The sequence below is a fragment of the Montipora capricornis genome, chromosome 12 (genome assembly GCF_036669925.1).
Source record: "Montipora capricornis isolate CH-2021 chromosome 12, ASM3666992v2, whole genome shotgun sequence".
In the NCBI taxonomy this organism is placed as follows: Eukaryota; Metazoa; Cnidaria; class Anthozoa; order Scleractinia; family Acroporidae; genus Montipora; species Montipora capricornis.
Window position 1 is genome coordinate 36,344,938 of NC_090894.1, and position 25,000 is coordinate 36,369,937.

The 25,000-nt window shown below is 37.8% G+C and overlaps 1 protein-coding gene across 1 annotated transcript in view; it reads left to right on the forward strand.

The window, feature by feature from the left end:
• The first annotated feature begins 5,397 nt into the window (after window positions 1-5,397).
• Window positions 5,398-25,000, forward strand: part of LOC138026054 (MAPK/MAK/MRK overlapping kinase-like) — a 30,715-nt gene continuing 11,112 nt past the window's right edge. The window contains exons 1-14 of the mRNA XM_068873240.1: window positions 5,398-5,583; window positions 5,669-5,783; window positions 6,105-6,194; window positions 8,470-8,540; window positions 8,688-8,766; window positions 11,409-11,457; window positions 12,465-12,550; window positions 15,116-15,208; window positions 15,725-15,826; window positions 16,776-16,910; window positions 17,289-17,336; window positions 19,675-19,762; window positions 20,770-20,814; window positions 21,009-21,218. Of these exons, the coding sequence (XP_068729341.1) occupies window positions 5,577-5,583; window positions 5,669-5,783; window positions 6,105-6,194; window positions 8,470-8,540; window positions 8,688-8,766; window positions 11,409-11,457; window positions 12,465-12,550; window positions 15,116-15,208; window positions 15,725-15,826; window positions 16,776-16,910; window positions 17,289-17,336; window positions 19,675-19,762; window positions 20,770-20,814; window positions 21,009-21,218 (1,218 nt within the window). The 5' untranslated portion in view covers window positions 5,398-5,576. The remainder of the gene's footprint in view (window positions 5,584-5,668; window positions 5,784-6,104; window positions 6,195-8,469; window positions 8,541-8,687; window positions 8,767-11,408; window positions 11,458-12,464; window positions 12,551-15,115; window positions 15,209-15,724; window positions 15,827-16,775; window positions 16,911-17,288; window positions 17,337-19,674; window positions 19,763-20,769; window positions 20,815-21,008; window positions 21,219-25,000) is intronic.

A 25,000-nucleotide genomic window follows, 5' to 3' on the forward strand; every position in this document is an offset into this window, starting at 1 on the left:
TGGAAGCGACAGATTCTTGGGCATATAATATTGATAACGGGAAAATCAATGGAGTCATTTTTCTAGATTTGAAAAAAGCTTTTGACACTGTTGATCATCAGATCCTTCTATCGAAACTAAACTATTATGGTATACATGGCAAATCTTTCAAATGGTTTCAGTCATACTTAGAAAACCGCACACAAAAATGCTCTGTGAACGGGTCGCTATCCAATAGCTGCACATTGACATGCGGCGTCCCTCAAGGGACCATCCTCGGTCCATTATTGTTCTTATTATATATCAACGATCTTCCAAATTGCTTATCAAATTGTAAACCGAGAATGTACGCTGACGACACGCACCTTACATACGCGGGCAGCAATCTTGAGAATGTTCAGTTTTGTCTAAATGAAGACCTAGCAAACGTTTTCAACTGGCTACAAGCGAACAAACTCACATTGAACATGACCAAAACCGAATTCATGCTAATAGGGTCAAGGCAGAGACTGAATACTCTCACAGCTTCACCAACAATTAGAATGACCAATACTCAAGTGAGCCAGGTTACAGCTACAAAATCGCTTGGTGTGATAATAGACGATAAACTCGATTGGCATAGTCACATCGAAAAATTAACTAAAAAGATCGCCTCTGGTATCGGGGCCCTAAAGCGAATTAGGCACCTGATTCCAGCATCAACCTTACATCTCATTTACCAAGCTTTAGTAAAACCTCACTTTGATTACTGTGACATTGTTTGGGGTAACTGTGGGAAAACGCTACGAGACAAACTGCGAGACATTCAAGGACGGACTACTCAAGGACATAAGAAAAGTCAGCGAAATCCTTTCCAACCCACACTGCGAGGTCATTAGGCCCCTCTGCGTCGATTACAACTTGATCGAAGTAAACGATGCCCAATGCTGGTCAATTAAGGATAAACGTTTCGTTGACAATGCAATAGTCGACAAGGACATCGGCCACATCACACCGCGAGCGTTTTCGCCATACGATCCCACCAAAGAGCCAGACCCGAAATATTTTTAAAAAAATTTTGAAAACAGTCGAAGTCCTACTATTTTGCGAGGATTTCCTGGAGCTGTTAAATAATAACAAGAAACGCCATAAAGACAACGTGCCGTGCCTGGTCGGTGCTGCAAACCGTAGCAAAACGAGCTTGTTTCAGCCTATCCTAGGTTTGATCCACCACCCCAACGTGGTGACGATAACGAAACAGCGTGTCTTTAACAAGGCGATGATTAATCGCTTCACAGGGGTGATCTTCATAGATGAAGGTTGTCCCTGGACACCTGACATCGACGATTGGAAGATACTTACTCAGGGCGGTTATATGGCATGCGACGTGAAATACAAAACAGCAAAATCGTTGATCCACTGTTGTTAACCGCACAAAAGCAGCTCCAGTTTCACCCAGAGGATCAGCCTGCCATGGATAGGAGATTGAGAAGCTACACCTTTTAAGAGTTTGCCCAAGCCAAGGAAAAAAGCCGCAGAGTGGCTTCGCAGACACCCCATGGAGTGTGTCGTGTGGGCCTCCAAACAAGCAAGCACGTCAAGCGACCGCAACGAGAGCTCCGAAAGTAGATATAGTGACGAAGAAGACCTAGAATCGCAAGTGGACGATGGAATCCTCAAAGAAGAAGAGAAGGACGCTCTGCGAACACTCGACCTCGTAGATGATGACTGTCATGCCGAAACAGTCCAAATGGTGACGAAATGGCCAGTTTAGGCGAAGACGGCAGTCAAGGCGACTCTGACTCTGACCAGGGTATCAGAAACTTGAGGCACGCTCTCGACCAAACGTCCACGGGCTGCCTTCCACACCGACAAGTATCTCATCTACTTCAAGTGCGGCTCGAGGAACTCGAAAGAGTGAGGCAGGCGGAAGAGAACAGTTACAAACAGAGGCTGCAGGCACGCATGTCTAGAGGTGTCATCAGAGAACACGCCGCACTGCTCCCTAGAGATCTGTCGGAGCCTATGCCTAGCCAGATTACCAACGACCTGGAGGTGCACAGGCGCGAGGCTCTCCTCGATGAGATAAAGAGAAAAATGCAGCGAGCAGTGGAGTCATTCGCGAACCCATGGTTGGTACGAACTGAGAAAGAGTTACAGGAATGCACAGTCAAACGGAACGGCTCAAACATTGATCAGGAAAATAGAGCATCTATGCAGGCCTACCGAGAATTTTTGAAAGATAAACTAAAGAATTTCCACCGTAATCTCGGTATGCTGAAGTGCCAGTTCGCCCTAGATGGACGCAGAAAATGGTGCGTGTCACAAGGCCTACTGAAAAAAGACCAGAGGCATCTGGTCACCATCCTTTTCCAGTGTCTTCCCATTGCGGAGGATGTGTGCTAGTCGATGGGGACCGACGAAGATGGCAACGAAGCAGCTTCCCCAGGCTACAGAAGCAACACAATTGCATTGCAGAATGTTCCATATCAGCGCGGAGACAGCAATGGCGAGGAAATGTTCATCACGCAAGTCCCGAGTTCGCAGCTGCGCCGTTGCTATGCAGCTACACCACTTTCGTCTTTTTTGCACGATCGCACCATTTCAGAGGACCTCATGCCGACCAGCATTTCGCAAAAAAGACCCGAGTCTGGTGAACGAACTCGAGTTGGCAATAAGAAGCCGCGGAAAATAATTCTGAGCTATTTTAGCCAGAAGTAAAAGTAGAGAAGCCACTGACGTAGGATGACTTAAACCTTTGTAGCACCTTCTTTGTATCCATCTCTGTGCTTTCGGCCCCATGTAATTTTTGAAGACACTCAAGGGCCTTTACAGCCAATTTGCGTCCAAGACTGACTTGCTCACTGATCTCGTTTTTGGTGACCAAAACAAAGTCGCACTGAGATTTTAGCAAAGGCCTCACGAAATTAATGTAGCCGTCAAGTATTTGCATGCTTGTATCTGTCAGAATCACAGAGTCAAATTCGTATTTTCCCGCAGTCTTAACGTCGAAACCGCCATTCAGCTTTGCTGCCTTTAGCATTTCAACTGTGAGATATTGATAAGTCATGGGACGCGATCCTTTCATCTTGATGAACAAGTAGGTGGCAAAAAAAATTGTTGCAAATGTCAAGTCAGAGGGATTTACCTTCCCGGGGTCATTTTGGCACGTCTTTGCGGTTTGTTCGTAGCGAGGCAAGTGAAACAACACGACGTCTACGAGCTCTTCCATGGTAGCCCAGTGACCCCTGGCCTCTAATGTCTCGACATCGAGATCTTGCGTCCATTGCAATCCCATCATCTTTGCCACTGTCTTACGCGCTCTTTTGATGTACAATTCCGTGGCAAATAATTTTCTTAGAACTCCATCCGATGCAACGTTGACCTTTCTGAAGTCTATCAACTCCGAAATGGCGTCTATGTAGCCCAATCTCCCGCCATATCCAAGCTTGCACTCCTCTTGTAGATAGTCAATGAACTTGAACAACAGGCTTGGAGGACACACGTCAGGCTAAAATCTATTACTCGAAATTTAATTCCTCCTCCTCTTCACAGCAAAACTTGGAAATTTTCAAGCATCCATTGACAATCTGCTGAGCGGGACGATCTTTCTTGTAACCGCCGCTACTTCCAGAAAGCCAAGTCGTAAATTGCTCGCCTATTTGACTGGAAGGTGACCGTGAGGAAGGCATTGATCAAGCGCCGAGTTTTGAATGCGTAGACGATAGAGTTTGCGGCAAGCTTCAAGTCTACGCGGGGTGTTCCGTCGAAATAAAGAACCAACTATGCTTGTTGTTGACGTGTTTTCTACACCCGCATTGGCTTTGAGCGTCGTGCATTTTTGAATTAAATCGCTTTTCGTAAAATGTTTTGGATAATTATCATTGCAGGTACTCCTTCATTGCACGCTTTACTATGACATATCTGTTATTGAGGGTAGAAGCGCGATCCAACGGTTTCGTAATGTACCAGAAAATGACCAAAATGAAATCAACCAAATGATAATCTTGATGTCATTATCTTTTTACGATTTTTTCTCCAAAATTTCTCAAAAACCATTTTTCACAAAAACGTACGTTTTCACCCTGAAGGGAACGTTTTTCACAACTTTCTACTGTTAGATAATTTTTGACCAAATAATAATCTTGATGTCATTACCTTTATACGATTTTTTTCTCCAAAACTGCTGAAGTCACTGCCAAAAACCATTTTTCACAAAAACGTTCGTTTTCAGGCTGAAAAGAACGTTTTGTACAATACTAACAGTACCCACGATCCCTACCCTACTTACCAAACAAACAGTATTAATTTACACGATACAAAACAATGATGCAAAAAAGAAAGAAGATTAAAAAAAGCCCTTTGCAACACAAAAAGTAATTAGATTCTTTCAATTACAAGTCGTGGGATTGTAATGTGAGAGGAATGGGTGGAAGCCTTCTACTTTAAGGGCATCGACTGCGTGTTCTACAGGTCCAAATGTAATACCTCGCGACCAAAAATAAAAAGTAGTGATTCTTGTTTTGCATTAATTGAGGCTTTAGACCAACAACTAATGATGGTGACATGTCCAGCGTAGGAAAAGCTTTGTCACGAATCACCCATTCCTTAAAAGCTTCCCAAAAACGGGTCGTTACGGTGCAAGTCCAGACTAAGTGGATGAGTGATTCCTCTTCCCGTTGACAGAAACTGTAGAGATCGTTATCAATAAAGTTTTTTTTTTCAGAAAATTATTGGTGGCTAATCGCCTGTGAAAAAGCTTAAATTGAAATACTAGAAGTTTCGAGATTTTGGTACATTCGAAGGGTTTTCGATACACGGCCACCCAGTCAACAGTTTCGTTTGGTTCAGTTAGGCAATCTGCCGACCACTTCATCTGACTATTCAAGGGCTGTTTTCTTTTTTTTTTCCACAAGCTTTTGCTACACTACAATTATAATTATAAATCATTACAGTTGTCAAAGCAGGGATAAAACGAAATACAGACGAGGTTCTATCAAACAATCGGAAGTTTGAAGGACAGAGTTCGTTAATTTATTCAAATTTGAACTGAGTTCATGTCAGAAAATATCCTAAAATAAGAGAGTTTTGAACAATTTCTTACGTGACAGCTAAACTACTTAAGGTCGTGGAAAGTTAGAAAAGAACGAACATTGAGAAGGTTACTCAAGGTAGCCTCGTTTTCATGCTGTCCTTATGGATAGTATATGGTCTCAGTAAAGAATTGTATCTTCCCCTTCTTAGATTGTTCTAGACTTTTGATATGTTTATTCATGTACTTTTCTGAGATCAATGGTGAAGAAAAACCTTCTCTTGCAATTTGTAATGGGTCAAGTAAATATACTGACTGGACTATAATATGTGGGCCCAGGGCGCTCGATCTTGTCTCTGTCGTCTCCATAGCAACCACGTTACGCAAACTCAGTGGGTACAGAACACACAAACTTCCAAGGTTGAGCGTAGAATGTGCCTTTCCCGGACGATAGAACCATAGGTGTTTCTAATTGCACGCAAGCGTTAATCGCATTTACCTGTTTGAATTAGGTTTCTGTGCTTTATAAGGACGTGACCTTCGATGAATAATGACTTTCTGAACTCACAAACAGGAACAAAAAGAGATGCAAAGTAAGTCAATTTAACTAAGGTTATTCTGAGCAAAGCGCACATAATTTTTAGTACTGTGCGTAATTGTTGTTTCTTTTATTGAAAGAATACCGTATTCTTGGAAAAAAAGGAGAAGGGACATTCTCCGAAGTTCTGAAGGTTCAAGACATTCAGGATGGGACCTATTTTGCATGCAAAAAAATGAAGCAACGTTATGAAAGGTATGATCAGCCTCATGTGGCTTATGACATTTGCATTATTGTGTTTGTTTAAAAAGCCGAGGTGGCTTCTGTAGCTTTTATTAACAGCATTAAATTCATTTAGTGAACAAGCTTCCCCATACCCCTTTTCAACACTAGTTTTTTCGGTTTTATGACGATCGCTTGAATACCGCTTTGTTTTTTTAGCAAATAACTATACCAAGCCTGGAATATAGAAGTATTCTGTTGAACAGCTAAATACAACTGTGCATTGTGTACGTATTTATTACATGTCAAAAAGGTTTGTTTACAGACATCAGTGCCTATGTATTTGTGTTGCAGCATTGATCAAGTGAATAATCTCAGAGAAATCCAAGCTATGAGGCGATTAAATCCCCATGGAAATGTTGTTGACCTCAAAGATATCATTTTGTAAGTAAACGACGAGGGCTCCGTAAAGCTTTAAAGCTAACGTCCTGTTTTGCCATTTTCATAACGAATTGCCTTCAGGAGCAACATCCCCCCTGCATTGCTTGACCAGTTGAAGTTTGGTTGTTAAAATATGATTTCTCAGCTCCCCCTTCTGGAGCCAATTTTGCCATTCAAAAATCATATTTCAGGTGATTTCATTGCTGCTTCACTTTTAGTAGATTGCACTTTTTTCAGAAAATTCAGAGAATTGAGAAAATTGTATTTATATATGAAAGGCTCAGAAACCTTCTTAATGCCTTCATGAGAAAATTATCTGTTGACAAAACCTGGATACCTTTGGATCAGGAGGGACTGGAGTAGACCTCAGACCAAATTCAGCAGAAACAGAATTAAGGTTGTCAGTTATTGGGACAACACAAACAACTACGAGTGGTTTTGGTTGAACTGAGGGAATTAATTCTCATGATCATAAAGTATTAAGGACGATGCCTACTGTTGTTATTGCGCATACGTACTGCGCATCTCGAGATACTAGAGTTTCCTTTCCGTGATGCTTACTGATACAGGGATATTTTTGTGCGGTTTAAAACTATCCGGGAGAAAGTAGATCTTAGTAAGTGCTCTTGGTATCCAAAAAGAAAATTGGGGGTAATCATGCATTTTTCAGAGATAATTAAGCTTCAATTTGAGAAAGAACGTCATAAATTGCTTTGTATTTTAAAGCTTTTTACAAATATTATTCACGAAGTATCTTTGGAAAATGCGTGGTTACCCCTAATTTTCTCTTTGGATTTCAATAACACTTGTTAAGATCTACATTTCCTTCATAATCATAAACCGGGGCAAAAATGCCTTTGAATTAGTAGGCACCGTCCTAATAACTGCTGTAAATAGTCAATACATCACAACCCTGGAAGAAATGTAACCCCCAAAACCCTTTTTGGCCCAGATGAATTATTGTGTCATGCTGAGCAAAATGGCACAAAAATTTTGGTTTTGGTCAAAACTGGAATTTTCTATGAATTTTTAAAATCTGGTTTTTCTTCCTCTCCCCTGAAAACAATGTTGAGATATGGCACTGGGTTATTTGTATGTTGGCCCAAAAGGGACATGCGGCAAATTAAAGAGTTGCTGCAAATTAAAGAATGTTGCTGCAAATTAAAACATCAAAAGTATGCGCACGCACTGAAGGAAGGGCAGATACAAAACACAAGTCACAGGTCATTGTTTTAACAATACAGAACATATCCGAAACGTCCATTAAAGCTAACCTTAGGCTTAATTAGGCCTAATGTTTGCATTTGTAAACAGGTAGGGTTGTCTCTGTATTGCTAAAACAATGACCTGTGAACTCTGTTTTGTACCTGTCCTTCCTTCAGTGCGCGCATACTTTTGATGTTTTAATTTGCAGCAACATTCTTTTAATTTGCAGCAACTTTATTTTATTTGCAGCAACTCTTTAATTTACATTATGTCCCTTGTGGGCCACCATATATTTGTGCTTCTTTCTGTACAGCATCGTGTTGGATGGGGCATTGTTTACCAACATGAAAGCAGATTCCACCCTTGAATTATTCGAAATGTTTAAAATATATTCCATCATGAAAGGGAAGTGATTGTTGTTTAAGTACAGAATTGTCTCAAAATATCACATGGGTATGCTTTTAATGATGAGTTTTTTAACCTTACATCACTTTAGAAGTCCATGGTGCACGTACAGTGTGCCTCATATTCCTGCTCAGAATTCTGTTATTGCCTTCCCTGGAGAAGCATTCCCCTTAAATTAGACTGAAAACATATTGTTTTCTACCAATTTGTAATCCTGTTTGCCAGTCTGGTCCAGTTTTGTCAACAGCCTGAAATGCAGGGAAAAGCTTTTAAAAGTGTTTTTCCAGAGGTAAATACCTGTTTTGGCTACATGATTTGACCATTTTTGGTGTCTCTCTGGCCCTCTCAATACCTTTGGAGTAGGTAAAATACAAGATTACAGGATGTCTGCACATTCTTCATGTTATGGAGTATTAGGCAATTGACATCCTTGACCAAATTTCTCTCTAAACACTCACAGTGGCCTGGCAATAGGCATGTCATCCATCCATTCCTTCCTCCAAAGTCAAGGTAAAAATGTGGTTAAATCGACATTTGCATGATTCCTAGGGTTTGTCCCAATCGCAACTCTGTATTTTCTGGTGGCCTCATAAATTATTATTTTTGCTCTAAAATCAATTGCAATAGTTTATTTACTTTGTTGATTAATTGACTGTACATGTTTTAGCGATAAGAAGAGTGGAACATTAGCCTTGATATGTGAGCTGATGGACATGAACTTGTATGAGATGATTAGAGGTAGGGCTGCTCTAGAATTACTTGAATAACCATCCATTAAATGTGGACTCAATAATGTGTTGTTAATTTCCAAGCAGTGTGTTGTTGTCATCAGTAGGAAAATGAAAGACTAATATTGTAATAATATGGGCTTGATTTTGTTTAAAGGGCGGCGCCACTACATTTCTGAATCCAAAGTTAAGAATTACATGTATCAGTTATGCAAATCAATTGACCATATGCACAGGTAAGTTAATGTGTGTGTAATACATTAATAATTATTATCACCCATGTTTATATCTTTCCTTTCTCATTGGACTTCCTTCCTTTACTAATAGACAGACTGTCTTAACCCTCCCCCTTTACTTGTCCCCCTTTTCTTCTCTTATGTTGTTTAGGTGTATAATTTGTTGTTGTTTAGCTAACACATCTCTTCAAATTCTTAGTGATTTTGGCTTTTTGGGATTTACCATTAGATAATGTGCTGCACTTTTGACCAGAATGCACTGCGCAGTGAATTCAAATGCATTGCTTTATGGAGCTCAGCCTCACCTTGAGCAAGATTCATAAAACACAATGAAGGATGTTTCTTGACTTTTTAGTTGTAAAGTTTTTGAAACTTGTTTCCTATCTTGCATTTCTGCCCCTACTTTCAAACTGATGATAAAAGGTTTGGTGAAGCACTTTAGAATAATATAAGCGATATAAAAATAGAACGACATTTTGATGACTCCATATGTCATCATTGTCAAGTTTGAAGTACATGATAGAATTGATTGAATAATTATATAGTACAGTAGTAGTAGTAGTGTGAAAATATGTAAGGAATTGAAAAGGGTATGTAAACAGTTTGGCGCGAATTGAATCTGATTGCGTGTTAATGAAGTTTTTGTTTTATGTTCCTGATGAACAGCGTATCTCGTGGATTAGACAGGCAAACTTTGTGCGGCATTTCTTTAGAACTGTAAATTGGTCTTGTAGATTAGTTGGTTGCAGCCTGTGTTCTTCTTTAAAGTGTTTACCAATAGAAGAATGTTTATGTTCGGCGATGCGTTGAAAGAGGTGTCGGAATTTGCGCCCAGTTTTTACTAGTAGAAAAATCATTGACGACATCAAAGGTACCTCTTTCAACACATCGCTAAACATGAACTTTCTTCTATTGGTAAACACTTGAAAGAAGAACACAGGCTGCAACCAACTAATCTCCTGTACAAGACCAATTTACAGTTCTAAAGAAATGCCACACAAAGTTTGACTGTCTCATCTATGAGATGCTGTTCATCAGGAACATAAAACCAAAACTTAACATGCAATCGGATTCAATTTACGCCAAACTTTTTACATAACAATTGAATACTTTAATACCTTTTCAATTCCTTACATATTTTCACACTACTACTATATATTCAATCAATTCTATCATGTACTTCGAACTTGATAATGATGACATGGAGTCATCGAAACGTTGTTCTATTTTTATATCGCTTATATTTATTCTAAAGTACTTTCAAACTATCAACTTACAGTATTTCTGATAGATTTTGCTATCTTTCAGCCTGTACAACAAAGTCTTTTGTTTGAGATTACCTCTTTCATAGCTAATAAGTGATAAGGGCATGGCAGCAAAGAAAGATTTTAGGACGGGCCTCTATCATGAGCAGTAATTAGTGTATGGGGTGCCTGGTCAATGGTCAATATTGTTTATTTATTTCTGTGGTCTCTTAGACTTTTTACGTGGTCAAGTTAACTTTTCATGCGGTCTCTTTGAAATTTTATTCGGTCAACCTGACTTTTTGTATGGTCAACTTGTGACTTTTTATATTGTCAACCTGTGACTTTTTATTTGATCAAATTATCTAACTTTTTATATGGTCAACTTTTGAGTTTTTATTTGGTCAACCTAACTTTTTATGTGGTCAACTGTTGACTTTTTATTTGGTCAACCAATGCATTACACGCGAAGCTCACAACAAATAACGTTGGCAGTAATGAGAGCGTGGACCAAATCGTGTCCGCCTATGCTATAATAGCGACTCAGGCAACTGAAGCAATCGGCAACCTCCAATGCAGAGACATCTGAAATTTAGAATCATCAACTGCTCCTGATAGTGTTACGAGCAGTTGTAACCCGTCAACAAGCAGAACTTCTGTGATTGCAGCCGAACTACGTTTTTCCACGGGAAATGCAGTTCTCTACTACAGATATATAGTCTCCCTACTTAAATCTGGAGCACCTGCATTTCTATGTTGTTGTAGTAGATCACTCAAGTTCCTTACATTAGTCAGAGTTACATATAGGACTGGTAACACCTCGGCAAAATCACGGTTGCTTTCAATCTCTGAAATCAGCAACTGAATGTTGTCTGCAGCAGCCATCAAGTGACCAGTAGCCTGATCAATATCCTCTAATGACAAGCTTTGCGACCTATCTGCTTCTTCAAACGTTGTTATTGCAGAAGGCAGTAGCTTGAGATTGTTGAAGAATAAAAACAATCCATATTCATTTCTTTCTCTTGCTGTGTCTCGACTCATGCTTGGTCAAAGATCACAAAGATCGTTGTACCGCTGTCACTTGTTGATTGCACTAAAAGCCCCTTCTTGCTTGCATTTATTTTATAGTTGACCATGTAAAACTGAAAAGTCACAGGTTGACCATATAAAAAGTTAGGTTGACCAAATAAAAAGTCACAAGTTGACCATACAAAAAGTCAGGTTGACCGCATAAAATTTCAAAGAGACCACATGAAAAGTTAACTTTACCACGAAATAAGTATTAAATATTGACTAGTACGGTGCCCCACATAAGAGTGAGCTGAAAATCATGTGAATCATTGTAGCTTTGCAAGGATTTTTTGCATTGACAATTTGTTTCCTCAAACTCCTTCTAAGGAATGGAATCTTTCATCGGGATGTCAAGCCAGAGAATATTTTAATCAAGGTACATGTGTATGTTACTAGTACATGGATGAATCATTAATCATGATAATAATTATTACTAATAATATACCACTACAAATTCCAATTTTCTTATACTTTAATTAACTTAGTAACTTTTAACTTTCGAGCTTAAATAGTAAAAACATTGGTCATTTAAATAATAATACAGAATTCATGAGTTGATATCACATAACTTGGGTTGCTGAGCAGGTATATTTAAACCTCATTCCCTCTTAAAGAACTACATTAAAAGTTGAAATGAAGAGGCAAAAAGGAGTTGAGGGTTGAAACATTTATGATCAGCACTGTGTTTTTCTATGCTGTGGTAAAAAGCATTTTCTTAATTTTAAATTGTAAATTACATTAACATTACATGTAATTAAATTATTTTGTGAGTGTTTAAGGAAGTGTATATTCAATTGATCTTAACTAATATACACTGCAAACATGTGCTTGTTTGCTTAAGTATTAATTAAAACTGGCCTTTCCACATTTTGTACTGGGTACAAATGCTTTGAATTCACTTTATTTTAGAAAATGAGACTGCATTCCACCTAAAGAAAATTTAAACAATTGAACAATTTTAGTGGTATTGGAAATAAGACTCACAGTACTCAGTGAAAGGTTGTACACATTTAAACCACTTGAAATGATTTTTGGGGATGATATTTTGAAATGAAAATAAGTCCACACACAACATTGGACAAGGTTTGAGCAAAAAGAAATGTTGGTTCGTTAAAAGTACCCCTTGTGCTTGTGTCACTGTTGATTACATATCAACAGCGGGCTTTCAAATTGACCAGTCACACCCCTCTCCCCCTTCCTTAAAAAAATGTTTCAAAATTATTTTTAACCCATTGACTCCCAGGGGTTCCCCATTGACAAGTAAAATCATCTGGCATTAGACAGTCTGGCTGGTTGGTTCAGGCCGGTTTGGGTGCCAAAGGGTTAATGGTAAGTGCGATTAATGACAATTGTAATTTAACACAATTTTTTTTATTATTTAAGGATGATGTTGTAAAACTTGCTGACTTTGGATCATGTCGTAGTGTTTACTCCAAGCAACCATTCACAGAATATATATCAACAAGATGGTAAGGTGACAATATTAATATTGTATGCACTGATGATGATGACTGTGTAAATCAAAATTTCTTTGATTAACACCAACATATTCAGTATTGATGAAAAGGTGAATGGCACAGAATTTAAGTCTAAGCACCCATTTGAAAATGGTTAGCTTTCAATAACTGTGATTTAGGGTATATACATGTATAGTCTAGCTGCAGTATTTCTTTGGAATGTGTAGTTCCAGAAAATATGCATACCCACCCCCCCTCCCCCCCTTCCTGGAAGGGACTGGAAATTCCTTGGGGGGGAGGGGTTTGGATCAAAGACCTCGGAATTTCCGGAGGGGGGAGGGGGGGGGGTTATCTCAATGATTTTTTTATCCAGACCAGTCTCAATTTTCATACAGTTGTACGTAAAGTTTCATCGTTTGCATTTTGCTTCTCAAGTCGCGAATGCAAAAAAATAAATCTTGCTAATGTAAAGCACAAAATGAATATTTTTGTGCTGGTTAGGCTCGATATTCTGTCGCCGCTAGAGTCCAATCATTTTCCTGAGTAGCTGCTGGTGGTTGAAGCGCATGTTGTGGAAAGTAGTCGAGTTAATCATGACTTGAAGATTTAAGTTGTCATCGCAAGGTTAGCGTGAAAAATAGCGTTTGAACTGGAAGAGTGCATCAACATTGAATTAGCAGAAATTTGGACTTGGCAGATAACAGACCTCCTATCGCGAAACATTGATTCTAGATCTAGAAAAACATTACAGTAACAATTATAGTTCAGGAGGCAAATAAATTATATATTTTAAATCAGCAGAAATTAGATAAATAAACGACTTGCTGCTTCAATATCTCCGCATATTTTAAAGCCAAAGCCAAAGGGGGAAAAAATCGTTCGACACCTGTCGTGAATCACGCAGGAATCCAAACATTTTCAATAAGCCCAAGTAAATGTAATTTAAGGGAAGTCCGGAATGATAGCGAGTAACATAAAGCCATTCATGCTAGTTTGTTTACATTCTATGTAGTGTGCAAATTAAGCTGAATTGTTTTCGAATGCAGGCATGGTGCTTGTGACATCATTTTTGACAGAACTTTGTCTGTACTCTTATCGACAACAATATTTGTCATCACAGTGATCAAAATGTTGTGGACTCAGTAGGCTACGCCTTGAGATTCTGCAACAAATTTTCACCACTGTGATGTTGAATATCGTTGTCGATAAGAGTACAGACAATGCTGAACCACTTTCAATTTGTTTTTTTACTGCAACATTCAATGCTAAAGAAAGTATTTATTTCAGAGCGTGACCAAAATCATGACACAAAAGATTGGTTTATTTCCCAAAATGAGCATTGCATGACAAATTGACGCGAGCATGCCACGAGCAGCGTTGTCTAGACTCTTATCGACAACAGCAAATTAGCCAATCAGATTGCGAGATTACAATCCATTGTGGTAAAAAAGGTTCAAGCAGGTTTTCAGAGAAGGTGCAGTACAAGGTGGCTTACCACAGGCCAAGGCCATCAGAAAGGAATGCTGGCAAAGTGACGCCAGTCATCGGGACACGAACTGTCACGAAAAAGATTGAATTACATTGTACGGCTGCAAAAATTGAAGACTCATTCTTTTTTATCAAATAAAACCATGTTGTCTCGCAGTGATGAGCGCAAATTTCTATTGCGTCGAGAAGCCTGAAAAATTTTCAGGACTTGAACGGGATTTGAACCCGCGACCTCGCGATACCGGTGCGATAGAAATTTGCGCTCATTACTGCGAGACAACATGGTTTCATTTGATTTCATACCCGCAGTGAAATATATGATGTATTTCGTACATATCTTTCACTCATAATTACTTATCACGGGAAGTTGTGAACTCAGAAGTGACCAGCTCCCAACGTCAGTGACTTCATAGCTCAGTTGGTTAGAGCATCCATTTTGTGAGCCGATTTTTGAAAATCCAGAGGGGAGGGGGGTTCATAAGTAAAATCCCCTCCGTGGAACTACACATCAATCGAAAGTAAGATTAGTAGTACTGCACAGATTTAATAAGTGATTGGAGTTTTCCAAACTTGGTCACTACCTGAGCATTTATAATGGTTTTCGATCTTGGTTATTTTTCCTAAAAGCATATTGGGGGCCGGTATAATGGTGACCTTTTACCATTCAGTTGAGAGAGGAATGTTGGAGCTGCCATTGGTTGTTGGGGATCTTTTGTGCATGGAATGGGCACATTTTCTGACTGATTCCTGCATAATAATCTTGAAGCCACTTTTCCGTAATTGTGTCCTCTATGACAAAGTCAACTGTGTACATGTACATGTACATGTACATGTACATGTACATGGGACAAGATAACAGTTCCCCTTTTGGAAGTACTTTCTTGTTGTTTCCTGCGCTGTACATGTAAGCCCATTTCTTTCTTAGGTATCCTTTTTATATGTTGCTTTACTGATGCTCTTCAAAACCAATAGAAACTCTTGTTACCGTGTATTTGTAAACTAATCTGCAATGAGTAAATACATTTTCCTGATCTTGTGCATATTAGTTAGTCACATTTATTGCTGATGAGTATATTGGCTTGTTGGTAGGTACCGTGCTCCAGAATGTTTGTTGACGGATGGTTACTATAGTTACAAGATGGATATGTGGAGTGTTGGCTGTGTTTTTTTTGAAGTGTTAAGGTGATTAAAAGTGCTTTTAACTAAAAGTTTTATTTTGATACATAGTGTACAGATACAGTACCGCTCAAAGGTAAGTTGACAGTCACTCGCGAGTCGCGAAACTCGACTTGAGACTCGATTCTCGATCCTCAAAAATTTCGAGAATTGAGTCTCGAGTCGAGTTTCACAACTCACGAGTTGAGTCTTTCGAGTTTCGAGTCGAGAAAAATAATGAGCTGGATGCTTCACTGATCTCTAGACTCATAGAACAAAGATATTGCCCAGAAACCTTAAGTGAAAGCACCAGGCAAGTTCTTTTTTTTAAATCCCCCATAAACCACAGGACATAGGGAGAAACCCTGAAGTAAACTTGAAATGTGACCCACAACCAGCTACACTGTCAGCAATTTGGTACATGTAGGAGATGGGTTCAATAAATTGTAATGAAAAGAGATTTAGACTGACCAATCATGGTATTAAACTATACAAGTATTATTTGAAAGCCACTTATTGTGTTAAATGCTATCATTCTTACAGTTTGCGTCCACTTTTTCCTGGCTCAAATGAAGTTGATCAGATTGCAAAGATTCATGAAGTTCTAGGAACTCCTTCAACCAACATTCTAAAGAAGTTACAAAAGTAAGTTCTAACTGAAGACAGTTTCTTTGTCAATAATAAGTACATAATACAGTGATTGATGTGTGAGAAAGAAGCCTTAAATAATCCAGGCTTGAATGGGATTTGGGCCCATGAGTGAGGGACAATTTACACTGAACAGTGCTCAACCATCTGACCTATCTTGAAAACCACCTGGGAGCTGTTTAAGGGCATGTCCATTTTATGTCCTGTACAATGTGAGTGCATGATAGAGGACATAATTATGTGATATATCATTCCTTTGGACTGCTGAGTTGACATGATTGCTGTTGGCGAAGTCATTGCACTGAAATGTGTTCTTTATGCAGTTGTAACAAAACTTGAACAGATTTGAACCCATGCCTGTGCAGCCACTGCACTGTACTATGCTCTACTGTCTGTCGAGGTATCAAACCATCTTTGAGATGGTCAAGTTCCAATTTATTTACAATGTATTGTCCTGTAGTCCTGTAAGATTTGTAAATGGATATAGAAAATATGTGGAATCACACTTGAAAACAATAATAACCTGCGGCTCCTAATAACAAGATAGTCCCCTCTTAATCCAAGTTTTAGAAAAAGGGGGCATTTCTTCATGAATACCTCATTCAAAAATTATTTTTCCTTGTGATTTTGAGAACATTGTAAGGCCAAACAGCTAAACATAAATTTGCTAGTTCTACAGTTCGAAGTAGTAAGTTATGCTCAAGCCACTGACTTTCTAGAGTTTTTTAAATTGCCTCCTACATGTACCTGGGAGTGGGTAGAAGTAACAGTCTCTTTTGACTAATTGAAATCTCAGTAATGTTGCTTCAAGGCTCACTAAACTTGAGTATTCTGACTTGTTTTAATGGCCACGGATTAAGTATGTTTGTTTTGGATAGAATGGGCATCATTTAAATTATTTCGTTACTATTAATTGCATTTATTTTTTGATTTTTATTGGTTACAGTAAATCACGCAGCATGAACTTCAACTTTCCCGCAAAAACAGGAACGGGTCTGAGAGTGCTTCTTCCTCATGATCATGTCTCTAAGGAGTGCATTGAACTCATTGAACTTATGTGTACATATGATCCTGATGAGAGGTACATTTATATAACCGTACATCCTGTACCCAAATTCAGGAGTTGCCATATATAAAGCCATTATGGGGACAACCGGGAGGGCACATTGTATACTTTATAATTATATATTATATATATATATAGTATTGAGTGCACAAATAATTATTTTCTAGTACGTTTATTGGGGAAAAAAGGCTGGGTAAACTACCATTTTTCTTTGCGACACAAAATTACGTATATCGCAGGATATCTGTTGAGTTACACACGACAAGTATTGAGTGCACTTTGAACATATTTGGACATTGTCGCAATGTGTTGAATAATAATATGTATTATTACTTTAAGAAAAATTGATGCAATTTCAAGTGCTTTGTAACATATTATTTATATTTATTTTAGAATAACAGCCAAGCAAGCCTTGAGGCATCCTTATTTTAAGCAACTCAGGTGTGTTTATTTTACATAGAATAGTATACTAATGATGTCAATTAATTAGCACGCAACTGAATAAATTAAGCTTATGTCCCTGTTCCTGGGTAGAGTACAGTAACAGAAATACGCTTGCATAAGATGCACCACACGAGAGAAAACAGAAAACAAAACACAAGGTGCCGTTATTGGGGAAACACTGCCTTGAAGACTTCGGCTTGTGTTACATAAACAACGTCACTTATCTCCCCAGCACTACAAGCTAAATGCAAGTCAGCATGTGCTGGCTCAGGCAAGAGTATTCGTTAGGAAGCAAGGTTGGGGTAACTCTCTTTGCCGACTTAACCGCACCACGGAGGAGTGACCCAATTTTATTAAAGCACAAAAAATGGCATCAACCCATTTCCAGAGAGGGTGGGGGAGAAAAAACTTGACAAATTGCTTAGTATTTTAACAGGAAATTGCTTTGTGCAAAAGAACTGCAAATTGAACACGGGACAGCTTGCTTGAGCTTACATAGCTAGACACTGTACCAAAAATACAGGCTCCAGTTGTTCAAAAGGTGGATAACGCTATCCACCGCATAAGTCACTATCCACTGGATAGTGCAATTGGTTTTGCTATCATGACTTATCCACTGGTTAGTGATTTATCTGGCCCGGGTTGCTGGAAGCATGGTTAGCACTAACCAGCGTTAAATACCATGGAAACCAATAGGTTTCGATACCTCTTAACCAACGGTTAGTGCTAACCAGTCTTTGAGCAACCGCCCCCTGGTGGATAGCGCTATCCATCGTTTGAACAACTGGGGCCAGTAAGACATGCACATGTACTTTTAAGTGGCAGGTATTACCAGTAATTATCAAGCTTTATTAGATTTGGTCAATGCTGAGGTACATTAGAAACTGCGAGCTAGGAAGAAAGCTTTAATATCTTAGTCTTGCTACAATGAAACCAGTAATTGCTGTGACCTTAAACATTGGTCTATACGGTAATAACCCAGTGTTCTCACCAGGATAATTTGTCTTAAGGAGTCTCAGGGCCCCCTTTCCTAAAAAATAGGGGCCCTCCAGGGGCTTAAGCAGGACAAAGTTACTTGACTGTGCTCCATGACTAGGGTGAAAAAAGTCCTTTGTGATTTCGCTGTCAATTTCATCAAGGCACGTTCAAATTGGAACGCTTGCAATGGTGGGCCTTCGACAATATTGTAAATGCAGTTGATTTGTTTGCCTCAAGACAGATCTTACAGGTCATAATCTTTTTGTCTGCATTATGGGGAAGCTGTGAGTATTTTGATTGCCATTCACTCTGAAAAACACGGTCTTTCTTCAATGAAATAGCTTTTTGATCTTTGCTTGCTACGCGGTCATCCATCTTCATTGTCCCCTTTGTCCTCTTCATTGTCCTCTTCACCGGCATTGTAATGATCTTCTACACTTTATTAATCCTTGTTACTTTAGGGCGAAAGTTCTCAGTGCCATGACCAATATCATGAGCCTGCATTCTAAATTATGTGTTATGCAAAGTATACCTACCTGATTTAATATGGCGGCCAAACTGTCAAAGCTGCGCAACACTCGTGTAACTGAGGAAGGCAAAAGTCTATAAAAAGGGCTTTGAAGTACTTTGATAAATATTGTTTTCATACAGTTGAAGATGGCAAAGAGCTTGACTGTTCACTGGAACCATTAAAACACTGCTAACTTACTTCCAAAAGTCTGTTTCACTTGTAGTATCCTTCGCTTTTAAAGCACCATTTCTATTTTTTCTTGCGGGAATCCGGCGAGGGCGCAGCCTGGTGAGAACACTGATAAGCTAGATAACAACATGAATGACTTACTTAAGTGTGAGTCACATTTCATTAACAGTATTTTACTGATCGGACAGTAAAATCTCATTAAAAGGAAATGGAGTTGTATGCGAGAAAATTTGGTTTTAGTCACAGTATGACCTTAAAGGTCGTACTGTAACTAAAACCAAATTTTCTCGCACAGATGGGTTACCATATTTTCTTGCAAATGGTGCTTCACACGCATGCCTTTGGCAGGCGGAGCTCCGCTAATATTGTCAGGTGATAGACAAAGTAAAATCTACAAGTCGCTTTAATAAGTAATTCAAAGGGAATTAATTTTAAGTTGCTCTAGAACCCTTATAAGGGTAGAGCAAACTTAAAACATCTTGGCTAGAGTGCAGGTTGCCTCTGAACTAGCAACAAACAAAATTTACTATGGTGAAATTAGGTGAAGAGCCCCAATGCACACTCAGCATTAGGCTTCTATATTTTAGTTTTACTTCATGGTTTTACAATAATTTATTTCCTTTCGGTTGAACATCCTTGTAATGCTGGATTTTGTAGAGAGCAAGACAGGAGGCAAAGTGCCAGACTGGTATCACCAGATGGATCACTCGTTCAATCCAAACCTCACAGGGTAGTCAAAAAGAAGGTATGGGAAGAAAAACAGTCTGCATTCTTTCTCCTTGTTGAATAATCACCTTGGCATGCAAAAAAATCCTATAACAGTGAATGTTTTTTTGTAAGCATTCTCTGAATTTTTATACCATTAACACCTGTATCTAAAAATGACATTTACAACTTTGTTAATTTGTGTTTTTTTTTTTTTTAGTAAATGCGGATTTTGAACCACTTGTCGTTCAAAAGATCCTTCATAATGTTCATAGTGTTAAGAAAATGTCCCGGTGTGTAATTTTTAAGGGTGAAAGCTGAAGACACCTGTATTACAGCGAGTTTCAATTGAGTGTGTTAAAACCAAAACCAAAGTAATTACTTTTGCCACTCAAAAAGGACGGGGACAATCCAGTAAACCAATCAAAACTCGAAGTACAGTTCTGTAATTACATACAGCCGACACAAAGCGCAGGAAAATGTTGAAAAAATGGCACAAGAACTTTGAACCAATCTCCGAGTGAAGTAATTCAAAACCAAAGCAATTCGCTAATTACGTTCGACACTTTTGAAAACCGCTCTATGCAATCTATTTTTAATTAACAAATGACAAAACAGAAAGACTTGTTAGTACCTATAAATTAGAATAAAACCCCTCTCAAATTTTGAGAGGTTTTGTAAATTAAACAGCACTTTTAGAAGATGGATTCATAAATATTCAACTTGATTTCAAAGGTGCATTACTTTTTGTTAGAGTTACCCTCCAAAGTATCCCAAGGGTGGCATGCAAGGGTTTAATTTTCAGTGTTTTATTTCTTTCTTAAACAATGACCTTTATTTGTACCCAGAAATATATACATTTATAATAAATATATACATTTATAATAAATTAGGGTTTATGTACCATCTACTCAAAATAGCCATAAGGGCTAAGACCTGAGCAGCAAAAATATGTATAAAACATGAATCACTTCATGATATTTGATTCCTTTTGTTGACCATTCTGGTACACAAGTCACTTTTTTCATGTTTCATTTTGTATTTCAGAGAAAACATATCATTGGACAAAATCGTGCACGTTCGCCAAGTGAAGTATGTTCTTATTGTAATATTGCCAGATAACATTTATAATATTATTCATTTAGGAAAATATTCCCTATATCTATCAAGTACATGTTTGGGCAAAAAAGGGTGTTTTTGTGTTTTTATGTTAATACATATATAGTTTGTCTAAAACCAATCAACTTGAAGACTTGTCATGTTATGCAATTTATGTTCTTTTGTAGTCTATTCTTCCCAAAGAAGGAGGATTTAAGAGCCTAACTGGGGGCATCGTGGCAAACCAGCAACCAACTTTACCTTCTCTTGGTATTGGTTACAAGCAAAACACATATGGCACGACACTTCCCAAAATACCAGTGGCAACTACAACACACAGAACAACTTTCCCAACATCATTTCATTCTATTATCCAGCAAGAAAAAAATAAGGTCAAGGTATGCTCTTCTACTGTTTGTATGGTTTATTACTTTAATTAAAATTAGACAAGAGGTACACTTACAAAAAAAAGAATTAAAAAACTTGTTGTGACTGACTTATGTAAAAAGGATGTTTCGGTCAAAATACTATGATCTCTTCAGCATAGAATGGCTTACGAATACAAAATGAGTGCTTTAAAAGAGCCTTGAAGGATAATTGTAATTCTCGGAGCCATACGTCATAGTGAGTATCTCGTTGTGCTTGCGCTGAAGCGTACTCTTCAAAGAGTCAATTGTTATAAAAATACAAAAATTTGGTTTTATTCAACGGAGTTGATAATGTAAATTGACAACCGTGCAGAGATTCTAAAAGCTGAGGTTTTGAGCGTTAGCCCTTCGTCAGAGCGAATCAAGGAATTATGATTCGATTCTTACTGACGAAGGGCTAACATTCGAAACATCAGCTTTTAGAATCTCTGTACGGTGGTCAATTTACATTATCAAATCCGTTGATAAAACCAAATTTTTGTATACTACTTCCCCACCGACGCAACACCTGAGTGAGTTTCCTTAGAAACTACCCCCTTCATTCATTTGTTATGAAAATAACCTTGGTATAAAAACATGCAACACTGTGTAACTGGCCTCTTCCTTCTCATGCAAGGATTACATTACATTACATTACTGCTGCTGTGGGCCGAACCCACATAGCGCCGACATAAACGATCGCCACTCCTTGCGGTCCTGCGCTACTGCTGTTGCCTCTTCAAAGGAAAGTTCAGAGTCTTGCAGGTCTCTCGACACTGTGTCTTTCCAGCGGACAAGACAAGATGATTTATTTAACGCAGCTCAGTTTCACATAATATAAAAAATGATAGGTTAAATTTTTATAGGCAACAAAAGAAAGTATAGCTAAGGTGTAAATTATAACAAAATAGAGAACGAGTTGGGATCATCCAAATATCAAAGGCTAATCTAGTGGATGACCCCTACAATAAAATACAATTACAGATAGAATTAAAAATGTATATTTTTTTATAAAAAGGTATAATTTCGTCATGCGCTAAGGTAGATAATTAATTAGAATAACAATTAAGGATAGAGTTCATAAGGGTTTTACGAAATGTTCTAAGAGAATTTGAATTAGTTATACATGACAGTACTTGTTGGCAAGGAGTTCCAAAGGCGAGGACCAGTAAATTTTAGGGAGCGTAAGCCATATTGGGTGGTATTAATTGAGGCTACATAAAGATTTCTATTACGTGATTGCCTTGTTGAATATAGGAATAAACAGAAGATGTAAAATTGAAATATTTACTGAAGCAGGGGGGTATAACAATCTATGTGACCACTGATAAACAACAGAGAGAATCTGTGATTCAATAACATCATTGAGCTTAAGTAGATTGAGAGATTTGAATAGAGGTTCAGAGTGAGATTTTGGTTCAGAAAGATATTATCAGATATTGTCACCTTTGACAAGATACCAACAGTTTTGATAGTTTCAAACAAATCTCATTAATATGACTTTTCCATGTTAAGTTGGAGTCAAATTTTACGCCTACGTACTTAGTAGAGTCAGCTTGTTTAATAACTTCATCATCAATTTTAATCCTTAATGACTGATTTGAGTTTACTGGAATGAAAAAGAATAAAATTAGTTTTAGAAATACTAAGTGCTAATCGATTACATTTCATCCATTCGGCAACAGATTTTAGTTCATGATTTAGGGTTGCTTCAAGGTGACTAAGGTTTTTGCTAGAAAAATAAATGTTAGTATCATCAGCAAATAGGTGAAATGTTAGTGAGCAAGAAGTATTGGGCAAATCATTTACATATAATAAGAATAACCTTGTGGAACACCACAAGTCACTGGTAAGGAAGGTGAGTTATGGCCATTAACATTTACAAATTGTTTTCTTTGATAAGTATAAGAACCAATCAAGCACAACACCTCTTATTCCATAGTGGTTAAGTTTAGTTAATAGGATTGCATGATTAACTGTTATAACAGTATCAAATGCTTTTTTCAAGTCTATAAATAGACCACAACCAAATTAATTATTATTAATGGATTGGCGAATAGACTCAGTAATGGAAATACCGGTAAGAGCATGGGTTAAGTCGAACAGTTTTCACTGAAACCAAACTGAAGTGGATACAGTATTTTTGAATCCTCCAAATAACTGTAGAGGCAATGATACATAGCTTTTTCAAATAATTTACTCAAGTTGGAAAGAACAGAAATTGGTCTATAATTGTCTATGTCAAATCTTGAGCCCTTTTAAAAAACAGGAGTAATTCCTCGCCAATTTTAATTTCTCAGGAAAATTACCACTAGCAAAGGAATCATTAACTAGAAATGCAAGAGGCTCGGATATATAGTCCCTAACAGTTTTCAAAATGGTAACAGGTACACTGTATGGCCCAGAATTACTTATAATGGAAGTTATGTAACTGTTTTTACATTTACCAACATTTATGATTGACCTAATAGCAGACCACAGTTTTTGCATATTATACTTGTTTAAAGAAAAATATTGATTAAAATATGTGGATTTACTATCTTTCAGTTCTTTAACAACCCTATTTCTAAACTTCTTATAGAGATAATGAAGGTTAGGATCTGGTTGTTTACTTTTTACTAATTTGGAATAAAGCTTATCTCCATACTTCATTTTAGCAAAGATTTCTCTGGTAACCCAAGGTTTGGAGGATATTTTAACCTTCTTCTTGGAAAGCCTCTTATAAGGTACATGTTTCTTGCAAACAGAATCGATTTGGTCATAGAAAAGATCAAACTTACCATTAGTGTTCAAATCACTATTGTAACTGGAAGAGAAATTAAGGTGAGACACTTCATCAACAAACGTTTCCTCTCAGAAATGAGAATAGTCATGTTTGTAGTAGTTTAAAGAAGCATAATTAACTTTAAGGTCTTCAATGATCAGAAACTGTGGGAAATGATCAGAATCTTGGTGACAAGGTTTCCACTAAGAGCATTAAAGTTGAATGTGTTGGCAAAAATGTTGTCAATTAAAGTGGCACTTCTATCAGTTACACGGGTAGGTTGGAGAATATAAGGCAATAAATAATTAGAGTTCATCATATTGAGAGAATTTTCAGAAGCAGGATGGATTACACAATTTAGTAGGCTAATATTAAAGTCACCTAGTATAAATATATTCTTGTTTTCTCTTGCTAAGCTATGCAGTACAGTCTCAATATGCTCAGTGAATCTTTCAGGAGCAGATGAAGGGTGCATGCCTATAGGCACAACAGCACAGGATACTTTTTGATTTAATATTTTTAATCTCAACCCAAACAGTTTCAAATTCCTCATCAGTTACACTAAGGTCAGTTCTTTTGACGGCATTGAATGATTTGCTGGTATAAAGAGCAACACCACCTGCAGTAGAGCTGCATGGTTGTGAATGCAGATTATAGCCATGCAAGGCATTATTCATTTTGAAACATCGTAAAACATTTTCTCTTGTTTCACTGACTCCTATAACTTGGAAGGGGAAACGTAATAAATCAAGAGTAGCATGCAAATCATTCAGATGAGCATCTAAACTGTTAAGGTTGGCATGAAATAATTAAGGAGAAATATGGCTTATTAGATGATAAAGTCATTTTTTCAAAATCATGGAAATAATAATACTTAGAGTTCATAGGATTAGGTATGTTATTATCTATATCAGAATTATCAAGGTAAGGTATACCAGAAATTTTAGACAATACATCAAGCGAAGGCAGGAATTCAAGATGAGATGGTATTCTGCAGTTCATAAGGTTA